The 23,738-nt window shown below is 31.7% G+C and overlaps 2 protein-coding genes across 3 annotated transcripts; both read right to left on the bottom strand.

The window, feature by feature from the left end:
- Positions 1 to 2,208: 2,208 nt before the first annotated feature.
- Positions 2,209 to 4,249, bottom strand: LOC125816018 (heavy metal-associated isoprenylated plant protein 34-like). The gene is made up of 3 exons (XM_049495604.1): positions 3,948 to 4,249; positions 3,541 to 3,616; positions 2,209 to 3,434 (listed from the first exon to the last, which is right to left on the bottom strand). Exons 1-3 carry the CDS (start codon positions 3,975 to 3,977, stop codon positions 2,218 to 2,220), a joined length of 1,323 nt encoding a protein of 440 aa, XP_049351561.1. The 5' UTR covers positions 3,978 to 4,249; the 3' UTR covers positions 2,209 to 2,217.
- An 11,911-nt stretch (positions 4,250 to 16,160) lies between these two features.
- Positions 16,161 to 23,389, bottom strand: LOC125816025 (probable E3 ubiquitin-protein ligase LUL4). 2 transcript variants are annotated; one of them, XM_049495618.1, is made up of 4 exons: positions 22,764 to 23,389; positions 18,763 to 19,270; positions 16,478 to 16,580; positions 16,161 to 16,316 (listed from the first exon to the last, which is right to left on the bottom strand). In XM_049495618.1, the coding sequence occupies exons 1-4, from the start codon at positions 23,297 to 23,299 to the stop codon at positions 16,306 to 16,308; spliced, it is 1,158 nt and encodes a 385-aa protein (XP_049351575.1). In that variant the 5' UTR covers positions 23,300 to 23,389; the 3' UTR covers positions 16,161 to 16,305. The 2 variants fall into 2 exon arrangements, with proteins under 2 accessions (XP_049351575.1, XP_049351576.1); XM_049495619.1 differs by lacking the exon at positions 16,161 to 16,316 and having other exon boundaries at positions 16,467 to 16,580; positions 22,764 to 23,313.
- Between the last annotated feature and the right edge of the window lie 349 nt (positions 23,390 to 23,738).

Here is a 23,738-nt window from a genome sequence, read left to right as displayed (position 1 = left end):
CAAATTACATATGTAGGAATGATGATAACCTGACAACAATCAAAAAGCAACTCAGAATGACTGGTAACCAAACAATCGTATAGTCAAAAACAACTCGTTCTGATGTACCATTGGGACAACATTTAGTTGATGTTGGCAACAAGACTATATGATGTTGAAGTTGAAAAAAAGTACTTGGAAGATTGTGACTGAAAATTAATTTCACTAGAAAATAAATCTCAGAAGTTTAGAGAGTGAAAACCATTATTGCCCTTGAGAAGCTCCTCAAACAAACAAGTTGTTCAACTTTCAAATTCTTCATTTCAAGTTAAAGTCGAAATAATCGGCAAAATTGTAAATAAACATTATTTTGCAATCTATTAACATTTGTAAATAGTGTATGTCAAGATGTCTATCAAGTCACAGTTACAAATAACAAATAACCAAAAAGTAGCTTATAATGTATGTTTTGGAAACCAAATAATTTTATCATGCAATAAAGGAACATAAAAGATAATTAGCACATATGTATTAAATACTATGATCTTTAAGTGGTTAACCTGTACAAACACGCAATTCAAATTCAAATGCTTGGGATGAGCAAAAGACTCCAACATTTCTTACCCAAACGTACAAGCAAGTGTGATGGCTTTCATATCTATTTTATTTAGTATAAAAGGTATATATGCTTTAGTTTTAGGACGGCATGGGCACCAATGTTTCAAAAGTATGACGGAGGGTATCTGCATACTATTTACGATAGTTCGGGGGTATATTTGTCTTTTTTCCTATCAGAAAATTTTAATTAATGTTTCTTGATTTAGTAAAGTGAACAACTAATATTGAATAACTATTTTTAGTAAGATGATCAACTAATATGGGACGAAGAGAGTACCTAAACCATTAAGTATTTCACAGACCAAAACTGCAGATATTGATTAATATAATAACAAAGGTAGCATGTGTTTTCATTAATTATCACAAAGACAAAGCAGAATTTTTCAATTTTTTAACAACCAAATTGCAATTTCCTTTCTGTAATTTATTACAAAGACCTAGACACTACTTCTTGGATTGATGAATTCTGATTTTCACAGAGTAAATATATGCAAATCTTCTTTTTTAAAATATTCATAACACAGAATTCCAGAACTCACGTGTTTGGTCAAAACTTATGTACTAGTACGTCGTAAATTTGATTAATTAGTTTTTGACCTAACTCAAGAATTATGACACAAATTTAATTTAATATAAGTGCACATGAATGTATTTAAAGCTTTTGCCAGATCCATTATATCTTCACCCTCCTGCCCCAAAAATATCAATGTGATATTTATCCAATTAGTCAACACTATCACTACGAACTTTAAAATGTCTTACAAAAAAAATATATTAAAAAATTGGAATTGTCTTTTTCACCCCTCCTGTAGTTTTTTTGTTTTTTCTCCCCTTTCTAGGGAACTGTGTCTTCATTATAATGAAGTGATTTCTAAGAGAAGATTTAAACCAAAACTTCTTAGCTACTGTACCAACATAGTGAAACTTTCCCAAAAGCAGAAGAAGATCCATTGCCAGGGTTGAATCAAATAACAATCTTCCTTTCCAAGTGATTCCTTTCCAATTTCCAAGACTAAAATATGTCTAAATTTTGTGACTTCCAAAACTGTTTTTGGGACCAAATACTCCCTCCGTCCCTTTTTAGTTGTCCACTTTAGAAATGGCACACAGATTAAGGCAACAATAATTAGCACAGTGAAGTTACAATTTTACCCTTATGACAACTTTTCACTTTAAAATTTCAACCACTTATTTGAATTAAAGTGAAATAAATTGGAGGGAAACAACATACACTTTTACAATTTTCAAGAAGTGTAAATAAGGGTATAATAGGAAAAAATTTGTTGTCCTTTCTTGATTTGTCAAAATGGACAACTAAATAGGGATAACTAAAAAAGAAAATATGGACAAGTAAATAGGGACGGAGGGAGTAACTTGCAAGCATAGTCAATTTCACAAGACCTTAATTAGGATCTTAAATTAAAGCTACCTGATAGTAATTACTTTAACAAAATTGGGTTTCTTGATGTGAAGCACCAGAATTACTTGTTAAAAAAGTAGTAATAGGTAGAGCAAAATTCTTACAATTTGCTTTCTGAAGACAAAAGCATAGTCTCTCATTACTTCATAATAAGCTAAAGACCAAAACAAAGTACACACCTTTTTTTATAAAAAAACAATTTACATAATACTACAGCTGCCTGTATTCTCATCACTGAACATATGAGTAAAATTATCATGCACCGGAGCTCCCATAGGCGGTGGTGGCCCGTAACTCACAGATGGATGTTGCCGAGCGTACATCATCGGATGGGCACCGTACATGTTTGGATGGGCTCCGTACATGTCATATCCGGCAGGCCGCTGTTGGTTCATCATCATTTGTGCCATGTACTGTTGTTGTTGTTGTTGTTGGCTATAAGGGTTGTTGCCACCTTGACCCATCCCGGGGTATCCGGCAGGACCACCGGCGGGTAGTCCTTGAGCTGCCGACATATGACCCATCGGGTGATTACCCATTGGGCCCATGGTCATTGGGCCTCCACTTTTTTGACCCATACTCATCATACCATGTGGCCCTCCTTGTTGCATACTGTTCATCAATAGACCTCCATCCATCTTCCCTCCCCCTGCACCTTTCTGAGGTGCTGCTGCTCCAAAACTTCCATTATTGTTACCTTTACCACCGTTTTTACCAACATTTTGATTCTGGTTCTGGTTCCCTCCTTTCCCCTGTTTTCCTCCATTATTATTGTTCTTGCCACCATCATGATGATTTCCAGCCATACCCTTCATTTGTACTGGGATTTCAACCCCACCTTTCTTGCCATTTCCACCATTATTACCCATAGGCCCACCCTTCATCATCATAGCATTAAGCCCATGAGCTCCATGACCACCCCCACCCCCCATAGCAGGCATCATTTTAGAAGGTGGAGGGCCACCAAATTCACCATCAGATTCATCATCATAATCATCAGATTCATCATCATAATCATCAGATTCATCATCAAATTCATCCTCAGGCAGATTGAACTTCACAGATTTTTGATCCTTGGGATTAGGAACATTAGGCATCTTGAAATTATCCTTTGACCCTTTGAGATTCTGCATCATCTGAAGAAACTGTTGGGCATTCCCCTTTGGTGGTTCCTTATTTCCACCACCACCACCTCCCTTCTGAGATTTGTTGTCTTTTCCACCTTTAAAGTTGTCCATTTGCATGTTCATGAACTGATTGTTCATCATACTGAAATTAGAACCTCCCTTTTGTGCTCCTCCCCATAGCTCTGCATGTTTCCCTGATTTCACTAGCTTCTTTATCAGTGTTGCTGAATCAACATTTCCTGTCACTGTTACTTTGCTTTGGTCTGAATCTATCTTCACTGTGTAAACTCCTGTTAAAAAAATATTAAAAAATAATTTAGAAAAACAGACATCTAATCTAGGGTCCCAAAGCATGTGAATATGCCATATATTTCTCTGCTAAACAACTCTAATTACCTTCAATCTTCTGTAATTTCTTTTTCACCTTCTGTTTACAGCCATCACAGTGTATATTCACTTTAAGAACACAAGTCTGTAAAAAAAAAAAAAAGATATCATAAGGTACAGAAAACAGAAAAATGTTCAAGAAATGACTACATAGTTAAGCTGGTTACAGCCTACAGGCTTACTTAACCCCCAAAAACTCAACAAATTCTACATAATATAACTTGAGATGCCAAAACATAGAGTACAACAGGCATAAAAAATGAGTCATTACCAAATCCAAAGGAAACAGAGAGAAATAGCGTTTAAAACTTGTATTAGTGACAGTATGAAACTAGTAAACCTTGCATATGAACACTGACATAAAGTAAATCCAAACAAATGGTAGTAAAACAGAGTGTGCAAGAAATTAGTCATACCTGAGACTTAAGCATTTCTTGTTTATTCATTCTGTCAGCAGATGCAGAATAACAAGAAAGGACTTGTTCTTATTGTACTATAGTAGCAGAAAAGGGAGAGTAGTAGTTGAAAATATGAGGTTTGAATGTTGGTTAGACACTTAAAAGAAAGTGAAAAAGGAGTAGCTGAGATTTGAAGAGGAAGAGGGAAGGAAGGCGGTGTGGTGTAGAGAAGAGTAAAATATTGTTAAAACAAGACGGTTTAGGTTGATGGGGGTATTTGAAGGAAATGAAAATTAAAGGCAAGTGAGTGAGCTGTCACAGTAAAGAGCAATGTCGGCTTCATCTCAAAGAAGAGAAGACACTCATAGCTACTCTTCTTTTTTTCGCTCGGTATCCGGATCCAAATATACTTGACAATCCAAAAGCTTCACTCTCTCATATTATAAATTTGATTAGATTTGAATTGAGACACCGGATCTCATATTGTAATTTTGATTAAATTTTAGTCGAGTATTATTAAATATAAAAAAATGTTTATATTCAAAACTTTAAGGTGAAGTAGTTTTATCACTGTACCACGATCCAGTTTGGGTGATAATTACTGTTCCTATTACAACTTGGCTCTTTCTGCTTTATATGATGAAGAGTGCACTGTTCCTTCTTACTTTTCTATTACTCCTACTGCTGGACCAATTTTCTTTTACTCTTTTCTAAAAGCTTAAAAAAATCTCTTTTATTAAAAAAATTAGAACATGATTTTTAAGTAAATTTTAAATCATTATATAAGACCTTATAACTAATTATGAATGTTAAGTGACAATCTAATATTTTATCGGTAAATAGATCAATATATGATTTGATATTAGACATTAATTTAAGTTTATTCAATATAATACCTTTCTAAGGATTATATTTATACAAATTACAAATATAAGAACAAATTTGAATGGGCAGTCCGAAAAGAAACATTTTTTTTTATAAATTGGTCATTACTCATTAGTGATGATACTGCTTTCTGTTACCTTTTTTTAATGTGTTCACCAAAAAAAAATACTACTTTTAAATTATAAAATTTTGTATATTAGTTTTTTTTCTCTAATTTGTGTTCAGTTAAATAAATCACGTAAAATAGGACGGTGAGATTATAGGATCTTTTGGGGTTGCCATGTTTTTTTAATGAGTTTTAGTTTTGTTTTGCTTTTTCTTTCATGTGAACTAAAATAGAAGATTTGACCACTGATAAAGCATGGATTATAATATGGGGATTTGAATAATTTTTTTACGGTGTTCATTATCCATAGAGTTTAATTATTTTAAATTTGTATTACATAAGGCCTCATTTTTTTAAAAAACAATCCTTAACAAACAAAATTTATATATTAAAGTTTCGAAATCGAAACCTCTAACGAAGAGAAAAATAATTCATTTACTGCACTATATCCACGGAAGTGGTAAGACTTTGGAACTTTGTGTTCATCAACCTTGAATTTGTTCTTTTATTTTCTTTTGGGTTGGCTACTTATTCCACTAAAAATATGTTAGTATTATACTCTTCTCTGGCTCCATTGCATAACTACTACAGGAGAAAATGATAAATATGATCTTTTATTTTTTGTGATACATACGTTTAAAATAGTTTTTAAAAATATAATTATTTTAATTTTTTAACTGTAAAAGTGAGCACTTTCAGTTTAGTCAAGTATTTAGTAAATTCTTATTCTTGAAATTGTAAAAATACAGAAAATATTATTAAAAGGAGCTCACATTTGGAAGTACAAATTTTATAGTTTATTTTTATCTATTTTAAAGAGCCTAGTGAAATTTTTTGAGATGCAATTTCTCTATTAACTTTTGTCTATTATTTGTATCGGATGTATTTTCTATATTGCGGTTTTTGAAAACTTGACGAAAGACGAAAAAATGTCTACTTTTCATAAACATAAAAGATTTAAACTGCAAAATTGATACTTAAGGGAGTATTTTAAACCTATAACTAAAAATAAGTTATCATTTATGTCAATCTCTCCGTAATTAGCTCACATGTCTTGCTCAAATGTTTAAATATTCGAGATTTAATACATACGTTTCTTTTATGTATCCTCCACGTAACTAAATTTTACTTACTACAAATGATTTTTTTAAAGTACTTTGATATTTTAAAAAGGTTTTTTTTTTAATTATCAGCATATTAAATTGCACTCAAATATTCATGAAACTTACTTCAACTTGTGTACAGTAACTCAGACATCGCTTATTGTAATTTGTGAAGGTCGAAGTTATCTTTCTTTTGATAATATTATAAATCATTTTGATTTTAAATAATCACTGACTATAAGAATTTGACTACTGAGATTTAATTTTTTTAATTTCTCCATCTATTCAATCATAATTGGCCCAATTGACTAACTTTTATAATAATGCCTAGTGCCTACCTCAATCCATCAAAAATAATTGTGTGCACTTGTTAACTATCAAATGGCTAAGTTACATACCTAATATATTAGACTAGTTTGACAAAGAAATTTTGTGATTTTGACATCCAAATCAATTTCATACATTTAACTTACACATAAGTAATGTATCATTGCTTTGGCTTGCACTACTTGAAAATGCTCCTTATATATATTCAAAATCTTAATAGTTATTCTAATGAGCTCACTATTGCCATTTTACTCGTATACCATAATTTTCAAATGAAAAAGTCTTTTGTTCCCATTAAATATATGGTTATTTAAATTATTGAATTGCAGAATTTTTAGGTTGAACGGAACTACGAACCAATGGACATGTTACACTTTTTACTTTTTTGTCAACCTCAAAGTGTTACACTTAAACCTACATGATAAAATATATATCAACTCTCATAAATCATCATCATTAGGGTATCAATATTTTCAAAAAAAAAAAAAAATTAAAAATTTAAAACGATAGAACCTTTTTCTATTAAATGCATTGTATTATAATTTTATTGACATATAACCTAACTTTAATGGGACCAAGTATAACAAATGGTGATCAACTTGTTAGTTTATCACGTTATTAACGTAGGTCAATGAATTTCTTTCTTTACTTTTTTATTTTGTTCAAGTTGCTTCAGTAAATAAAAATGCTCAATAAAGAAGGTTGATCTTACATCTGAAATAAGTGAGCTAACTTGATATTCAACCTACCTAAATTGATTGAATCATTTTACGTGTTAGAGAATCATTTCCTTCTTCCACCAATCTCAGGTAACATTTTATGTTGCAATTAAACACAGTTCATTTTTTATTAATCCTTCTATTACACCAGTCACCATATATATAATTACTATTGCAAATCACAAAAAATGTTCATTTGACATGAAAAAGTAAATTGTAACGTGCTTTTCTTGTAATTAAAAATCAGAAAAAGGTCATGTCTCTATAATAAGTATTGACATTAAATTATTCACAAAATTTTGTCTCTAGTGATTTTGATAGAAAGCTAGAGGACCTTACCTAGGTAGAAAGAGATAATGTTGTAGGATAAATGCAGTGAATTTAAATGAATTTTGTCCACAAAAAGAGCCATACAAAAATTATTTTTTTGTCCCTTATTACTTGTGTCAGAGCCAGTGCACCTTATTCCAATATTATTAAAAAATAGTCTTGACTAGTGTGGTATAAATGGTTCACAATTAATATAATAGGGTTATAATTTACAGCTAAAGTTCTAAATTGTATTTATTTATTTTAAATACAAATAGAATAAAGTAACCACATACCAGAAAAGGCAGAGAGACAGTAGTTAACTGTTGGACATATTATGAAAATTTCATATTATAACTTGAGTGGAAGATAAATTTTTAAAATAGGAAAAACAAAAAAGGACGGTAGAGCATTATTATAGAAATATATCTTGTTAAATTTAAAGAGACGTAAATTAAAATGGGACACCAAATCCAAAAACCAATCTTCATACCTTGTCTGATATAGACAACCACTATGAGTCGAGACATAAAATAGAGTTTTTAGGGTTTGGTTTCGATAATGATATGTTTTTCTCTATGTTTGGACCTCTCTTTTTTGTGTTGTTCGAATCAATTTACAAGCATTTCGATTAATTTCAAAAAATACATATTACTTTTCATCAGCACAAATATATAGTAATTTAATTTAGCGAAACTTAAAATTTGAGTTTGAAATCTCATGATTTTCCACAATTAAATCATACCCTTGGCCTTGGGTTTGGACCTACTTTCTCAATTTACCAAAATAATTGTTGTTCTTGTTTCCTTGAAAGCCTAACCCCGTGAAGAAATTTTGGTTTCTTTTTGCCTAATTGCCCCCCTTTGAAAGCACCACTTTTTTCTGTCAAAAATTAAAGAAAGTTTGAATATAATGGTGCCAAAAAAGAACTACCCACTCACTTGGACACTTAACCCAAAAACCATAAAAATCTTTCTTTATTGAATTTGTGCTTTTTCAAACTATTGGCTGGTTCGTAAAACGATTTTTAATTTGCTATACCAAAATAGTGATTTAGGAAATTTCTTTAGCATCGGTCGGTTCGATTCGGTTTTATATATTATCAATTTAATTTATTAGTTTTCAATTTAGAAATATACTAAATCAATAACCAAATCAATAAGATGCTTTTTATCAATTTTGGTTAATCGGTTTTGATCTTTAACGGTTCGATTTTTCGATTTAATCAATAAGAAAATATTTATCAAACAAATATATGACTTCTCTAATAAATTTTTCATGACAAGACAATAATGTAACTTATACATGATCATAAAATAGAAACAATAATAACAAACGTGAAAAGAACTATATATACATTTGTAACACAAAGAAAAATTAAGAGGAATAGGGTTCTTATTTTAGGTTTTGAATTTTGACGGTTTGTATAATGTGGAGTTGTGAACTCAAAGTCACAGTGAAATATTAATTGAAGGCTAAATGACAAAGACATAACTAGTAAGATATTGAGATCAATTTTTAGTATTTATGTATAGGTAAAAGTAGTAAATTACTATAGTCTTAATGGGTTATCGGTTTATCCAATAACCCAATATTAAAAATCAACACCGAACCGAATCAGATAATTTTTTTATAAAGCTATTAAAAATCCGTTAATCCAATAACCCAATAGCAATAAACCAATAACACTTTTTTTTGTTCGGTTTTTGCACACCCCTAATATTGAGATATATGATTTTTCTATTTTAATATTTTACGCGATAAATTTAAAATTTACATATATATTTTTTTTGAGATTATGAATATAAAGTTTTTATTTATTTTTTAAATTGGTGTAAAATTAAACTAATTAAGATACTTAAATTGAAATGAAGAGAATAACATAATATTTATATGTCTTGACCGGTTAATGGATCAAACAATCATGAAAAGATATAGTTTAGTTTGTCGTCTTGTTGTTATTATAAAATTTATTTTCTACACATAGTTTGAATTAACCGTTAACTTGAGATTAATTCTTTCTTTGATATAATCGCCCTTCTAATTTATATTTTTGTTATTCATTTTTGACATAAAATTCAAACTCCTTGACTTAGGAACATAACCGAATGCAGCGTTGCAGCACCGATTTATCTAAACTTAATATTTTTTTTATATCCGTGTGTATGTAAATATATGTTAAACATGCAACATAATGTAGGTATAATTTATAAGATTAGTAATAATGAATTTTTATCTTGGTTATGCAAGAACAAATATTATCATTTTAAAGTAACATTATTGGCATATCCTAAATCGAAAAGCTAATGATGAGCTAAAAAAACATACCGGTAAATTATCTTCTATATCCCTATTGCATCTTCTCTCTTCTTTTTATTTTTTTAATTTAAAATTTGCTAAAAATATTGGCTCGCAGCGCTAACATATTCCAAAAAATATTATCGATTGGAAAGTAAAAAGTGGATTAAATATGCGTTGTGACAAATGCTCAAAAGCGTTAGCACTATGGATTCAACTAATTAACTTCCCTTTCAAAAATATAATTATGAAGGCAATTTGTAATATTTTATACATGGAATATTAGCTTATGCCTTAATTATAGACAAACAAAAGAAGGGTGACAGAAAGGATGGTCTCATAACCAATATTTTAAGGAATCATAATAATTTCCAATTTGGTTATAACTAAGTCACTTGTGTATCTGTACACCATAATTAAGAGCATGATAGTTCTATATATTTAATTTAAAGCAAAATAAGCACAAGAAAAGAAGGAATTATTAGTAGATAATGAAGTTATAGTACAATATCGAGTTCACACGAATCTAGTAATTTTTATATAAATTCATATTTGCATTAAACATTCTAATAAACTTATACTATAATTATTACAGTCTGAATCCATATAAAAAACCAAACAAATGGTCCAAAGGTAGAAAAGAGGATGCAAAATTTCTGTTTCTTGCGAGATATGTGGGTTTGATACCCACTTTCAACATTTTTTTATGTATAATCTATTAATTATAGTTTCACCTTTGAACTCAAAAACTCAAAATAATTTTTGAACGATGCATAATTAAACAAAATATCATCATTTAATAGTTTGATGTTAAAATACTCTTTTATCAATAATTTTATCCAAAAATGCTCCTATCACCAATAGTTTGCTCCTATTATTACTTAATACATCAAATATGACTTTTTCCCGTAAATAAATATATCATAATTTTACTTTCAAAAAAATGAAAAATGTTCTTAACACAAAATTGAACAAATATCTTCAATTTAATAATTTGATCTGAAATTTCTCTATCGTCACTACTTTAGTGAAATAATGTAAACCAAGAATGGTTGGTATAGACAAGAGGGATTTGCTCGGATGGTAAACACTCCTCACTTTCAACTTGAAGGTTGCGAATTCGAGTCACCAAGGGAGCAAAAGGGGTAGGAGCTCCTAGAGATGGTAATTAAAAAAGAAAAAGAAAAAAAGAAAGAATGGTTGGTATAAAAATGAGAGACAAAATTGTATATCGCCTAACGTTACAAAATGTGTTAGACGTCGGCAACAACGAAATACAAGTCTGCGCCGCCGATTAAGTTGTCATATTTTTTGTGTGATAAATAATTAACATAAAAAGAGACTGTCTATCGTAAGCCAGTAAGAGATATTTTTTTTAAACACATCAAAAAGAATAAGTTATAGCTATAGTTTGTATAATTGCGCTTCATAACAAATTTTATGTTATCTATGGAGTATTAGATTGTATAACTCACTGGCAGGAGTTTCTAATTTGTATAATTTTGCTGGCAGACCATTTGTATAAATCGCTGACAGCCTCTCCTTTCAATTTTATGTGTTTGTATATCTACATTAAAATTAAATTTGTATACAATTTAATCGAAATAAAACATTTGTATATCAAATCTCTCTCTAGCTTTATACAACACAAATTATACATTGTAATTGTATAATCTGTGTTTGTAGAAAGCGAGAAATAGAGAAAGGCAAAAGAGACCTGGGCATGGGAAGATCTGAATTTGTATAATTATAAGTGTATAGAACGAAAATATATGTATTCATATTTGTATATACAGTTTTTTCTCGCTTTATACAAACACAAACGCATTTTATATATTTGTGTTTGTATAAAAGAGAGAGAGGCGAGGGAGAGATTGGCAAGAGTGGCGAGCGAGAAACCTAGGGAGAGACGAATGACAACTGTTTGCTACGGATTACAATTAAATCAAACTATGGTTATAACATTTAATTTGAATTAATAATTTGCTATTTTATACAATCTTCCGATAGAAGAACAGTAAATTTGTTAGAAAGATACAAGCAATAAAGATAGAAAATATCAATGAAATTTGTCTTTTAAAATTTATTAATCATACGATTTTAAGTAGCTGCATAAACAAAGTGATATACTATTCTCCAAAATTAAGAAACTAAATATTTTCTGAAATCAAATTCAATATTAAATTACTTCTACAATTAAACAACTAAGTATTTTAAAAATTTATAGCAATAACAAATTTGACATCCAACAACTTAAACATGCGCAATGCCATGTTTTTAGAGGACGATTTGATTTTTAAAGCATGATAAGAAAATGGCTTAGGTACCATAATGGCGCGTCCTATTAATATATATAGACCTGTCTTTGTTACGTATCGATGGAGGTGAAGTGATAAATATTGTTTTATCTTAATTAGATGTCTACAATCAAGTTTGATATAAAATTATTTTTGATAGAAAATATTTTATCTCTAAATTTGGATTTCCCACTACAAATTTCTATTAGTGGGACCAGTATAAAAAAAATGATAAAAAAGACTCTGTCCACCTTAAATGTTAATTAATGATTTGACTAAAATGAAAACTGGTTAATAAATTCTGCCGTAGAATTTACCAAATATTAGCACTCAAGAATATTATGCCATCAACTAGTCAAAGTAGTCAATAGAGTTGATCAATTATTTTCATAAAATTATTAAAAGCAGCTCCTCCAGTTGTCCAATCAAGCGAAGAATTAGGTGTGGAGTACTATTTGGAATTCTTTTCTCTGTTCAGTAGATTTTATTTTTTATTTTTTGAATAATCAATATACAAATTCATGCAAGCAAATTTAGGTGTATTTACTTCATACTCAAGTTCTATCATTTTTCCTAGGACCCATGAAGTATTAAAATAATTTGGTTTGAATATTTGAATATTAGGAAGGAATAAAGTTTTCCATGTTAGGAAAAGGTTAAATTTATTGGAATGGTTCCAAAAGGGAATGTCAAAATAATATAGTACTACATGAGTGATAAATTACTACATTTAGAGAAAGGTGATTTATTGTCTAAGTGCACAAAAGGATAAAAGAGTACTAAACTTGTAAGTTTAACATTCTGATTTATCTTTAATAATAAAAAATAATAAAGATAGTTTGTTAGGACAGTCACCATTATTTTTACTTTTTTTTTTGTCGTAAAAGATAGTAGAGCTATATTGGCTAAAGCAGCTCATTATTTAAAGGTGTAATTTTTATCACTACATATTAAAAGAAAAAAGAAATTTTTGATAGTTTGCTTATATTTGACTTTCATGTTAATTTTTCTTTTAGTGTTTTTTCTAAAATTATGTGCACAATCAATCGAGTGTTGAGCTAAAGAATCAATATGTTTATATCTTAAAATACTTAAAATATGTATATACTTTAAAATTCATGGAATATTACTCTCTACGTCCACTTTTAATTATTATGATTTTCTTTTTTAGAGTCAAACTATAAGAAATTTGATTAGCATTTTATGATGTATTTTTTCATCATATTGATATGCAAAAAATTACAATTTACAGTACTTGTCGTATAGTTTTTAAATATCTAAATTTCTAGTTTAAACTATCAAATTAATGTAAAATAATTTAACATTGAAAATTAATCAAATTAACTTTCGAAAAACACAACATAACAATTAAAAGTGGATGAAAAGAGTATAAGTTATTAATTTGAAAGTTAGTAACTTAAAATCTAAAATCCAATAATATTAGATCCTAAGTTTATTTGTCCAATCAATCACAAAATATAAGGACGAAAAGGTCTTCCTCTGGTTTCAGATGTGTTTGTTTCACTTTACATCAATACCACAGAGAAAATATCTGGAATCGATTCCCTTGCTAACAAAAAAAACAAAATGTACCGATCATTGTTGTTGTGATGAAGTGAAAAGTATTTAATTATTTTATTCAGATAGTTTCGGGTTTGAGTTTTCCTGAAAATGAAGTTATTGTTGTTAGGAAGTGTGAATCTGAATTTAGTCAAAACCCCAATAGGAAGATCAAATGGGATGAAAAACCCAAAAAAAAAGAGTTAACGCACAAATTCCTATTAATTGCAGATAACTACTTCCATTAAGTTTGTCTCATGGTTAACTTCTATAGTAATTAGAGATTACAAATAATCAATTCTTTTAATTTGAGCCATGAAAATAAAGAACCTTTCGATAGGGAACGATTTTTCCTTAGTGAATTAGTAGCGCCATTGATTCTTAACTTTATATTTTTGTTTTTCACTCTTCAATTATTACTCAATATAGCGTTTATGCCACCAAATTTGACTTTTCTTTGAGCCATATTTAATGGAAGCACTATTAATTAGTATATTGTTGTTATCACAATAATGTGAGTGTTATTGTAGCTGCTAGTATGGGTACTAATCATGTTCAATTGCATTTCATTATTATAGCAGATAAGAAAGTGAAGGAGGGAGGACCCCAATGAAGAGACTAGACAACAATCAACTGTCCAATTCTTTCCTTTGGATTTACAATAAAAAAACAAATCACACAAAAATAATAGTAATTATTATTATTATTAAAAATAGAAAAGCCAGCTATTCCTCTATCAATAATTGACACAGTAGCCATGTGCAAGAAAAATAATATTTTACGTCAAATATTGATGGTACTTTTGGTACTTGAAAGCTCTGTGTCCTGTTGATTGTTTGTTTCGTGGGATCCGCCTTTTAATTGAGTTTGAAATTAAAAACAAGTCAAAAAAGAATTGAAATATTGAATTCAGATGAACTCGAATTGAAATAATTAGTTTAGTTGATTCTCATATAAAACTTATTATTTTTAATGAAAAATATTAAATTCAGGTGAACTCGATAATGTTTGTGGCGAAGACGCGTCTACTGTTGTCGGGGGACAAACCTCCCTGTTTGCCTCACTGTTGCCAGTTCCAACTTCACGCCAATCCTTTTGGATTAGGTTTTCTATCACCATCAATCTGGAATCTATTTTATATTATTTTATTATTACACTATTTTGCTTAACCATATAGTTTAAGAAGAAAAGAAAATTCTCTACAATTAATTAAAATATATATGGAAAAAGTATAATTTCTCATGTCCTTTCTTCGATCTTTTCACTTCGTTCACCAGTACATATGATTTTTATCATCATCTCTATTCCTTTATCAATTCTCCTATGGAGCAACTTTAGTTTCCATTATTGATTATATACTTTATGCTCTAATTTTACCTATGCTAGGAAAAAGTTCATTTTGACCTAGACCCCCAAACTGAACTCAAAGTTGAAGGCATATAGTCAAAATTCGAGGAAAAATTTAGGCAATTTTCGTCGAATCATTTTGACAAAATCCACTTGTCATACGTTAGAGATGATTTTTCAACGATATAAGAATGAATAACCAAAAGTATAACAGAGGATATAGTATAGGCAAATTTGAGTGTTTTCCTTATATATATTCATATTCTTTGGATAAGCCAAAAGAATAATTTGAGCAATTCATATACGCAAAAACTAATTTAGACACAACATGTATGTATGGTGAGTTTTTTTTTCTTTCGAATAAACTACCTAACCCCTTTTCAAGTTGGTATATCTGAAATTGCAAAAGATTCGAAGTTCTTAATTTGAACTGAAAAGGGGAATAATAGTATCAAATGAAGTTATTTGCTTTGAACTTTTCCCCCTTGAGCCGAAACTATACCCTCTATTCTTTCCAGACTTCACTGTTGTATTTAAAGTTCGTCTTCCTTTTCTAAAACAATCTACAGAAAGGGTAATAGTATGTTTTAAATTTCGCTAGCTGTCCCATTAGCCCATAGCCGTTGCCGTTGTCACCTCTTTAATTTTTTTCTCCTCACTCACCCTTGTAACAAAAATTTCTCTCTAGTCTGTAGTGTACTGCAATACTAGCTATATTTTGGAGATCACACAGAGCAAAAACTTTTTTCAGAAAATGTAGTTTTCCATTGAAAAAAGAAAAGCTTTAGGAAACTTACATTTTAGTTCTTCTCAATGTCTTTTCCCACACTAGCTATATTCTTTCTTTCCCAACTTTGACTCTGCAGTTGAAAACCCCAAAAAAAGGGAAGTGGAAAAGGAATTAAACTTGCACACTTTTTCCTCCTTTGGTGTCAAGAACATGAGAAACATGATCCAGTGATGCGTTAAAGTTCAAACCTTGGGATCAGCATAGACACTTTTGCTTTATCGTCATTCAAAATTGTCTCCTCTTCCAATCTATTTGTTCCCATTCAAATATACTTTCAGACAACATTTCAGCCTTTTGTCTTCTCAAAATCCTACTAGAGCCAAACCCTTGATTCTTCATGTGCTCTTTTTCTCCACTTTACTTGCAGTACAAATATTCCCACTTACTTTTTCTCCATCACATATGAAAACGGGAAATGCAAAAGAGGAAAGACAATGGGGTCCTCAATCCATTTAACTCAACAAATAAACGTAAGACATAATTAGTCTACAAATTTCCTTTAAGAAAAAGATGAAAATCTTGACAAAAACTTTGTATTATTCACCGTATTATATACAATCTCTGTGCTATACAATCACACGCTGAATAGTACACCAAAAACACAAACCTTCCTTCCACTGTCACAATATCCCAGCTTATGATGCAGCTACAAAGCAGAAAGGGAAAATATAGGTCAAGGTTGAAAACACAAGAAATAGAGCGTCTTACATCACTCATTAGATACTTCATAAAATTTCTGTGTTCTTAAGAAATGATTAGATTAGTTTCGATATCATCAAACAATGGACCTTATCATCTAAGTTTTACCTTCGTTGACCTTAATCTCCAGAAGTTCCTCAATGGGTTGGCGGCATATGGGGCACTTATTTGATTGATGCCTCAGTTCTTTGGCACACTCACCACATAAACACTGCAAAATTGAAACACCACAGTTAACGGACATCAAAGAGGAAAAAAATTGAGAATTTAAGAGGTCACAGCTATAAAACAAGAGAATTTCCTGCTAGGATAGTATACTTAATACTTCATTCTCTTGCTAACCTATGTTTCTTCTTTTTCATTTTTTATTGGTGGAATGACCTGGGAGATCCCATGTACTTGGCTCCGTTTGTCAGTTGGACCCTCCTACTCATCACTTTGCCAACCAAACCCTTAAACTCATCAGAACACAATATTTTAAACCCTTCTGATCATTGACCGAGCTTATGTGACATTAATATTGGTGAGTTGGAAATATGCGTGATTACACGCTCTTGAAAGCGAGTTAAAACAATATTTTACTTTTAAAAAAATCAATTTAACAAAATTAAAAAAGGGAAAATAAGATTTATCTTCTTCAACCCTCCTTCACCCACACCCACCCTTTCTTCTTCTCCACCAGCTCTCTCTCCTCTACCCCTCACCACAACCCTCAACTTTCTTCTTTCTCCATCCCCACATTAATTCACTCTTCTCCGCCTCTTATTCTTCTTCTATTTTTATACAAATCAGTAGCCTCAACTTCTTCTAAAATTTTCGTTTTTTAGGTTTGAAAAATATTAGTATCATTCTTTTATTAGATGGTTTCAACGAGGAGATGTGGATAATGTGAAGGATGATTGTGACTATTGAAAATTTTAAAACTCCATTGATAAGCTTGAAAAAGCTTAAAAAATAATAAATGGGTCTTGTGAATTTGTAAAATTAATTAAAAAATTTGATTGGGGTTCATTGAGTTTGTGTTGGTAAACTTGTAGTTGAATTTACAAGTTAAATCAAGAAGAATTTGATCTAATGGGTATGAATCTAGTGCTCAATTTGTAACCAAATATGAAGAAGATGACTATTTGAAAAGTTTAAGAAATTAAATTAAAAAATTGATCTATTTGATTTTTTAAAAAAAATTTTAGCACTTAATTTCGCATGTGGCACTAAAAAAATGATGTGGAATTCCACGTGTAATCGCGTCCATTACACGCACACTGACCGAAGGAGAAAAGGGCTTAAAATGTTGTATTCTAATGGGTTTAAGGGTCTAGTTGGCAAAGTGATGAGTATGAGGGTTCAACTGACAAACGGAGCCAAGTACAAGGGTCTTTCAAGTCATTCCGCCTTTTTTATTTAATATAAGGGCAATTTAAGAAGTTCCCACAGGAACTGATCAAAGGAAAGATCAAATGATAAAATAGAGCATTCTCAAACACTACATACATAGCTTCAGGGGACACTCAATCAGCAGCTAGCTTTCAGTCCCTCTGGGTTCTAAAAACACGAAATATCTTTCCACTTCTTGTGAATATCTAATGGTCATAAAACATGAAGTCAACTTCTCTTCCTTCTATTGAGAGGGAAGAGGGGGGAGGGGGGGGGATGTTTATCACTCCTTCCCTCCCACTTATGACATATAATATATCAAAAAAGAAAGTTTAAACAAATTATTATCCTTGAGTTATTTACCATTCTAAATATATTAGCGTATTAGTAGTGAAATTCTTCTAAATCTTTTTTCAGTGAGAAACGTAGAGGTAACACTTTCTCAAACTTGATAAAAATCATTTGGACCCCTCTAAAACTTTCAGGCCCTTATCCCCAACTCCAGGTCTAGAGGTCAATATATTCCACAATATCAACCTCCAATAAAGTCTGGATTCCAGTATGTTACTGGAAGTACCAAGTCTGCTAAATTACAACCACATTCATCAGTTTGCAGTTATTAAGTATTGAACCAACATCTATAACCTAAGAGATTCATACAAAAGTTTTAATACTAGATGCAAGACAACAATCAATGGGTGTGCCTTGGTGAATACCAGAGACATCAGAAATGGTCACGTATTCTCGAAGTCTTCTATGTTATCAATATCCGCTAAAACCTATAGCCCATGGTGCACCAGTAAACTCTATCAGGAGAAGAGCCTTCAGTTTTTCCTTATCTTTTTGTTTTTAAGAGGAACAGCTTTACACCAATGTAAAATCCAATGTCATTTTTTCAACAGGCTACAGATAAAAGTACGGGCCAAGAATCATATTGTACCAAATTATCTAGACTTATCATATATTTTAATCTTGAGATATTGAAGAAATAAAGCAACTGTCAAAGTTAATGATCATACCATATGTCTACATGGCAAAACTGCCGTGTCTTTCTGCTCAGTCATGCAAATTACACATTCTTTTCCTGACTCCTCATCATTGACATTAGTTTCCTCTGAATTGTTGATCCCATAAATCTCTCTCAGCTCATAGCGAACTCCTTCAATCCATAAAATCTGCTTGATCACTTTCACTTGAAAATGATCATCATTATTCTTCACTAGCACAGCTTCAGTTATCTGTGAATGGGGAGATTTATCCAGTGACTGCCCATCATACTTGCCATCCAGTGGTGTAGATGGCAGACATGACTCAGCTGATATAACAAGCGGGAAAATTTCTTCTCCTTGGAGAGGCTTTGATAGGTCATTGACATCAAAAAAGCCCAGGTCAATTCCAGTTCCAGAAGGCTGGCAAAACTTTTGGCCCAGTCCTTTTACAAATGGTATTCGAACAGGCTTGATTTCGGGATATACGGGATTGAATTTGCAGTTGGGTCCCTCCTTAGCAAAGTAGAAAATGGTGATACTGCAGTCAAAAAACAAAAGAATATAAATGAATTTTATTCTTTCATTTTGTCAAAATAATAAGTGTTAGTCCATGAAACATCAAATGAGTGCCAACCTAGGAAAGCATAGTACCAGCACCACTAACGTAAGTAAGAAGTAGCAATCATTGGAACAAAGAAACTGTGTGTGTGTGTATACGCACACAGTATAAATTTATCACAGAAAAATATACTCGTTTCTATTGCACAAAACCCCATCAAGAACAGCGGAAAACAAAAAAAGAGAAACTTAGGACCACAAACCTTCAAGAGATGGCTGTAAGGCTACTTTTCCATTGAAATGCTATTTGTGACTCCAAAAAAGTAGTCAACTAAAAGGTCAGCGAGGCCCAGCCCTTAAATATTACTCCATCCGTCCTATTTAATGTGACACCATTTTACTAGGCACAAAATTTAAGAAAGGAAAGATTTTGAAATTTGTGGCATTTGTGTGATTATAAATCATTAGGGAATTTTAAAGTTAAATTGCTCTAATTGTAGAAAGGTGATATTCTTATTGGGACAGACTAATCTGTACCACATAAATTAGGATAGAGGGAGTACTTATTAAGGATTTTTTTCGCGTGATATGTTGACAACTCACTACATTCCATTGAGCTTCTCATAGAAACACAAAATACGTATCAGATTGATCTTTTGGTGAGAGATGCTCTTTATTTAGATAATGAACGGATTATGTTACTACTAACCAAAACAAATACGACCTCTTTGAGATATAAACAACAAACAATAACAAACCGGGTGTGACCCCACAAGGTGGGGTCTGGAAAGGGTAGGATGTACACAAACCTTATCTCTACTTTTGCGGGGTAGAGAGGTTGTTTCCGATAGAGATATACAATTTATAATTAATTAAAATACAAAGAGCATGTTGCCGTCCAGGTATCTGATTTTTAAGGAAGTGGCTGATCCAGAAGAACTGCCTACTGGCAACATCCATCTTTTGTGGGTTTTGTCCCTGAAACAAGAGCTTTTAAAAAACGAAGGAAACAATATGGTTTTCTTAGACAATGAAGCAGTACATCTAGCAAATTTTTTTTATGAAGGTACATCTTGCAAAATTGCATCAGATGTTTTTATGTGGTGCTAACGATTTAACAACTACTTTTGTATCCCGAAAATGTTTCAGTTTATGCTCCTACCTATTATCTGGATATATCATATAACAAGAAAGATATATGGTCTAATGAGGCTACTGCGAAATATTTACTCATGGGTGGGGCAAGGTCTTCTTTTTTGGTTCATGGTTTCTCTTGGGACTTGGCTATATGGTACATCTAGTGGAGTCACATAATCTCTTTAGACTACATACACACCAACCATATTAAGCATCTCGGTAGTGTACCTTGCTTCGATCATCATCTCACTCGCTGATATAATAATCAACCAAATAAAATAAGTCCTAAACAAAAGAAACTAAGGAAAAGAAAATGAGTTGATATAACCTCAGTTGGTCAAGAAGTATATTGCAAATGCACCCAAGGGAGTGGCCTAGTGGTCAATGAAGTAGTTAAGAACTTGAGGTCTCAGGTTCAAAACAACCTCTGTGGAGACAAAAAAAAAACACTATGTGATTCTTACCTGGTACCTATTGCTGGTGAGAGGTGGCAGGTATCGACTGGAAGTAGTCGAGGTGCGCGAAAGCTGACCCAAACACCACGGTCATCAAAAAGAAAAGAAGAATATTGCAAATGCCACGATTCCTAATTAAATTAGTTTTTCATTTGATTGTCTTTTGTGTTATTTTGAATCTAGTCTTCATCAAGGAATATATTTGCTGCACTTCATGAAATTCGAGTAAAGAATAGCTGGTTGTGAGGACACCTCAAATCATCCTGAGAGAAAGCACTAAATGCCACCAACAAGATGCAATACAGGTCTGATATTTTCTCATTGACCAGTTTAACTTCGGAATTTCAACTTGACAACAAAAAACAGTTAACGTTTTACTAATCAAAGACCAGTCCACACCCATTGGTATCTAATAGTTTTTTTTTGTCTTTTTTTTGTTGAGTTTCTTCATAACAATTTTACTTATTTAGTTGTTGGCTTCACATTGAGTTAAGGCATAGAATTCCAACTAGTCAAAATATCCTCAGATAGTCTGAAGTTCAAGAGAAATTTCAAATAGCAAAAATATTTTCTATGTTACATTTGATTTGTTCCAAATCAAGATTATTTGGATCTAGAGACTCAGGGGATACATGCTATCTCCTAGAAATCCATTTCCAGGTACAATTAGCAATATCAATGTACTAGTTCATTCCCTGGTGCTGCTTACAAGGTTAGTAAGCTGGATTCAGCCATTTAAGATGACACTATTTCCCTGCTGGCATAGTAAGGTAATAGATTCCAATATCTTTCACCAAAACCATCTTTAAATTTGAAAGCTTGATAATCTGTATTCACTATTCCCAATATTGAGTAACGAGATACATATTAATAAGAGGCACAATATAGTCAATGCCAGCCTAGGATTATTTACAAAGGAAATAGCCCAAGATTGTAAAAGAAAAAGGGGAAATAAAACACCTTACTAGTTGTTAACACATTATTGACCATCAGTTCAGCTCAATGAGGCTCATCAAATTAGATAAGTTATTAGTTTGGAGACCATGACCTAAGAAGTTTTATCTTCCAGAGTTAGGCAAATCTTCAATGCATTCTAATGTACTCGTTTTTTCCATATAAGACAAAGCAATGAAAAAGGTCACCTCACAAATAACTCATAATACCTTCCATTAAACTTTTGTCAAGCCTTAGAATTGGTACTCTCGCCACAACTACTACAATATCATTTCAATGATTGAAGAAACAGAAGAATTTGCATCTTAATACCTCAGTTAAAATCTTAAATAACCAGTTGGATATAAACCAATCATACAACGAAGCCCCAAAAGTGCATATACTGCAAGTTCCCATACAACATTAAGGAAGTCAATAGTTAACTCTAACACTAGAAGTAATCAAGTATTGGCATGGTAATTGTTGATATACCCAATAAATTCTGGTTTGCGAGATTTGGCATTTTAATTCCATGTGATTCTTTTCAAACACATAGAACAATACTTAACAATTGACTTTTTCCCGACAATCCAAAACTATCAGGCTCATCGACATGATACAATCCTTCTATCCCTGAGTTCTAAGTTCACATAATAGAACCAAAAGCTATTACTATGAAAGGGATCATAATTCCAACCGATACCACAATAATCCATCAAAACAAGTTAACAACAGCCAATTTATAAACATAATCATAAGCTTGCAACATTTTTCCAGCTCACTTCATAAGATCAGTTACAGATTACTCACTCATTTTCAATTTAATATACTTTTAATCTTCAATTGCAGGTTCTTCAGCTCAATAGCATAATAATTAACTAAAAAAAATGAACGATGAAATCAAATCAAAAGATATAAAAAGGTACAAGGATAGACATGATCAAGTACCTTCCATCAACAAGCGCATCGAAAGTAAACGAAACCAAATGGAAATCCTTATTGAATTCATCAACATGAACCCTGATAGTATCCTTATGAACATTAACATCATTCTTAATCTTCTTCGCATTTTGGTGATCCACATACGGCACCGCCGGCAACGGCGGTGGAGGAGGCGGCGGAGGCCGAAACCCACCCCATCCGTTATTACTGTGAGGATGATAATAAGGAGGATACTGATTTTGATAGACTACAGGTCTAGTACCATAACTGGACTGACTGAAACAAAAATGGTAATTCGAATTAGAAGGAGGCGGGTAGTTGGGTGGGGGAGGAGGGGTTAGTAAAGGATAAGGGTTTCGGGAAGGGGGAGGTGTTGTAGAAGGTGGAGGTGAGGAGTAGGTTGGGTGGGGAGGTGGCAGTGGTGGTGGAGACAGAGAAGGAAAGGGCGGAGCAATAGAAGAAGACGGCGGCGGCAGCAGCGGCGGCGGAGGATGGTGGTGGAGGTGATGATTTTGATGTCTTTTACTCCAAGAAATTCCCATCTTTTTTTTAAGAAGCAGAGGAACAGTAGAAGATGTATTTTGAAGAAATCAGCAAAAGAATTAAAGAAGAAGAATGACGAAAAATGTGGGACCCACACGGTTAAGGGAAAGTGATTAGGAAGTTAAGTTGTTGAAAAATCAAGTATCAATTATTATTAATTAATATAAACAAATAAAAATAAATATATCAAGTTATTTTTCTATCGACATCAGATTGTGTATTCACTATCTTCTCTCGATTTTATCAGATAGTGAATATGTTATTGTTTGTTTTTATGACAAAAGAATTTGATTTTTAAAACTCAACGAACCTTCCTTTTGTTGGTTCAAACTTCAAAGTACAAACACAACCAAACAAAAGGTTAATTTGTTTGGCCATGGAAGGCACCAAGTTAAAATTCAAACGTCAGAAGTAATTTTGATATTTCCTAAGCCCTTT

Source organism: Solanum verrucosum, unplaced genomic scaffold, assembly GCF_900185275.1.
Source record: "Solanum verrucosum unplaced genomic scaffold, falcon-dt-bn FXZP01000261.1, whole genome shotgun sequence".
NCBI lineage: Eukaryota > Viridiplantae > Streptophyta > Magnoliopsida > Solanales > Solanaceae > Solanum > Solanum verrucosum.
The sequence above is the reverse complement of the archived record's forward strand: the minus strand, read 5'-3'. Positions and strand labels throughout refer to the sequence as shown.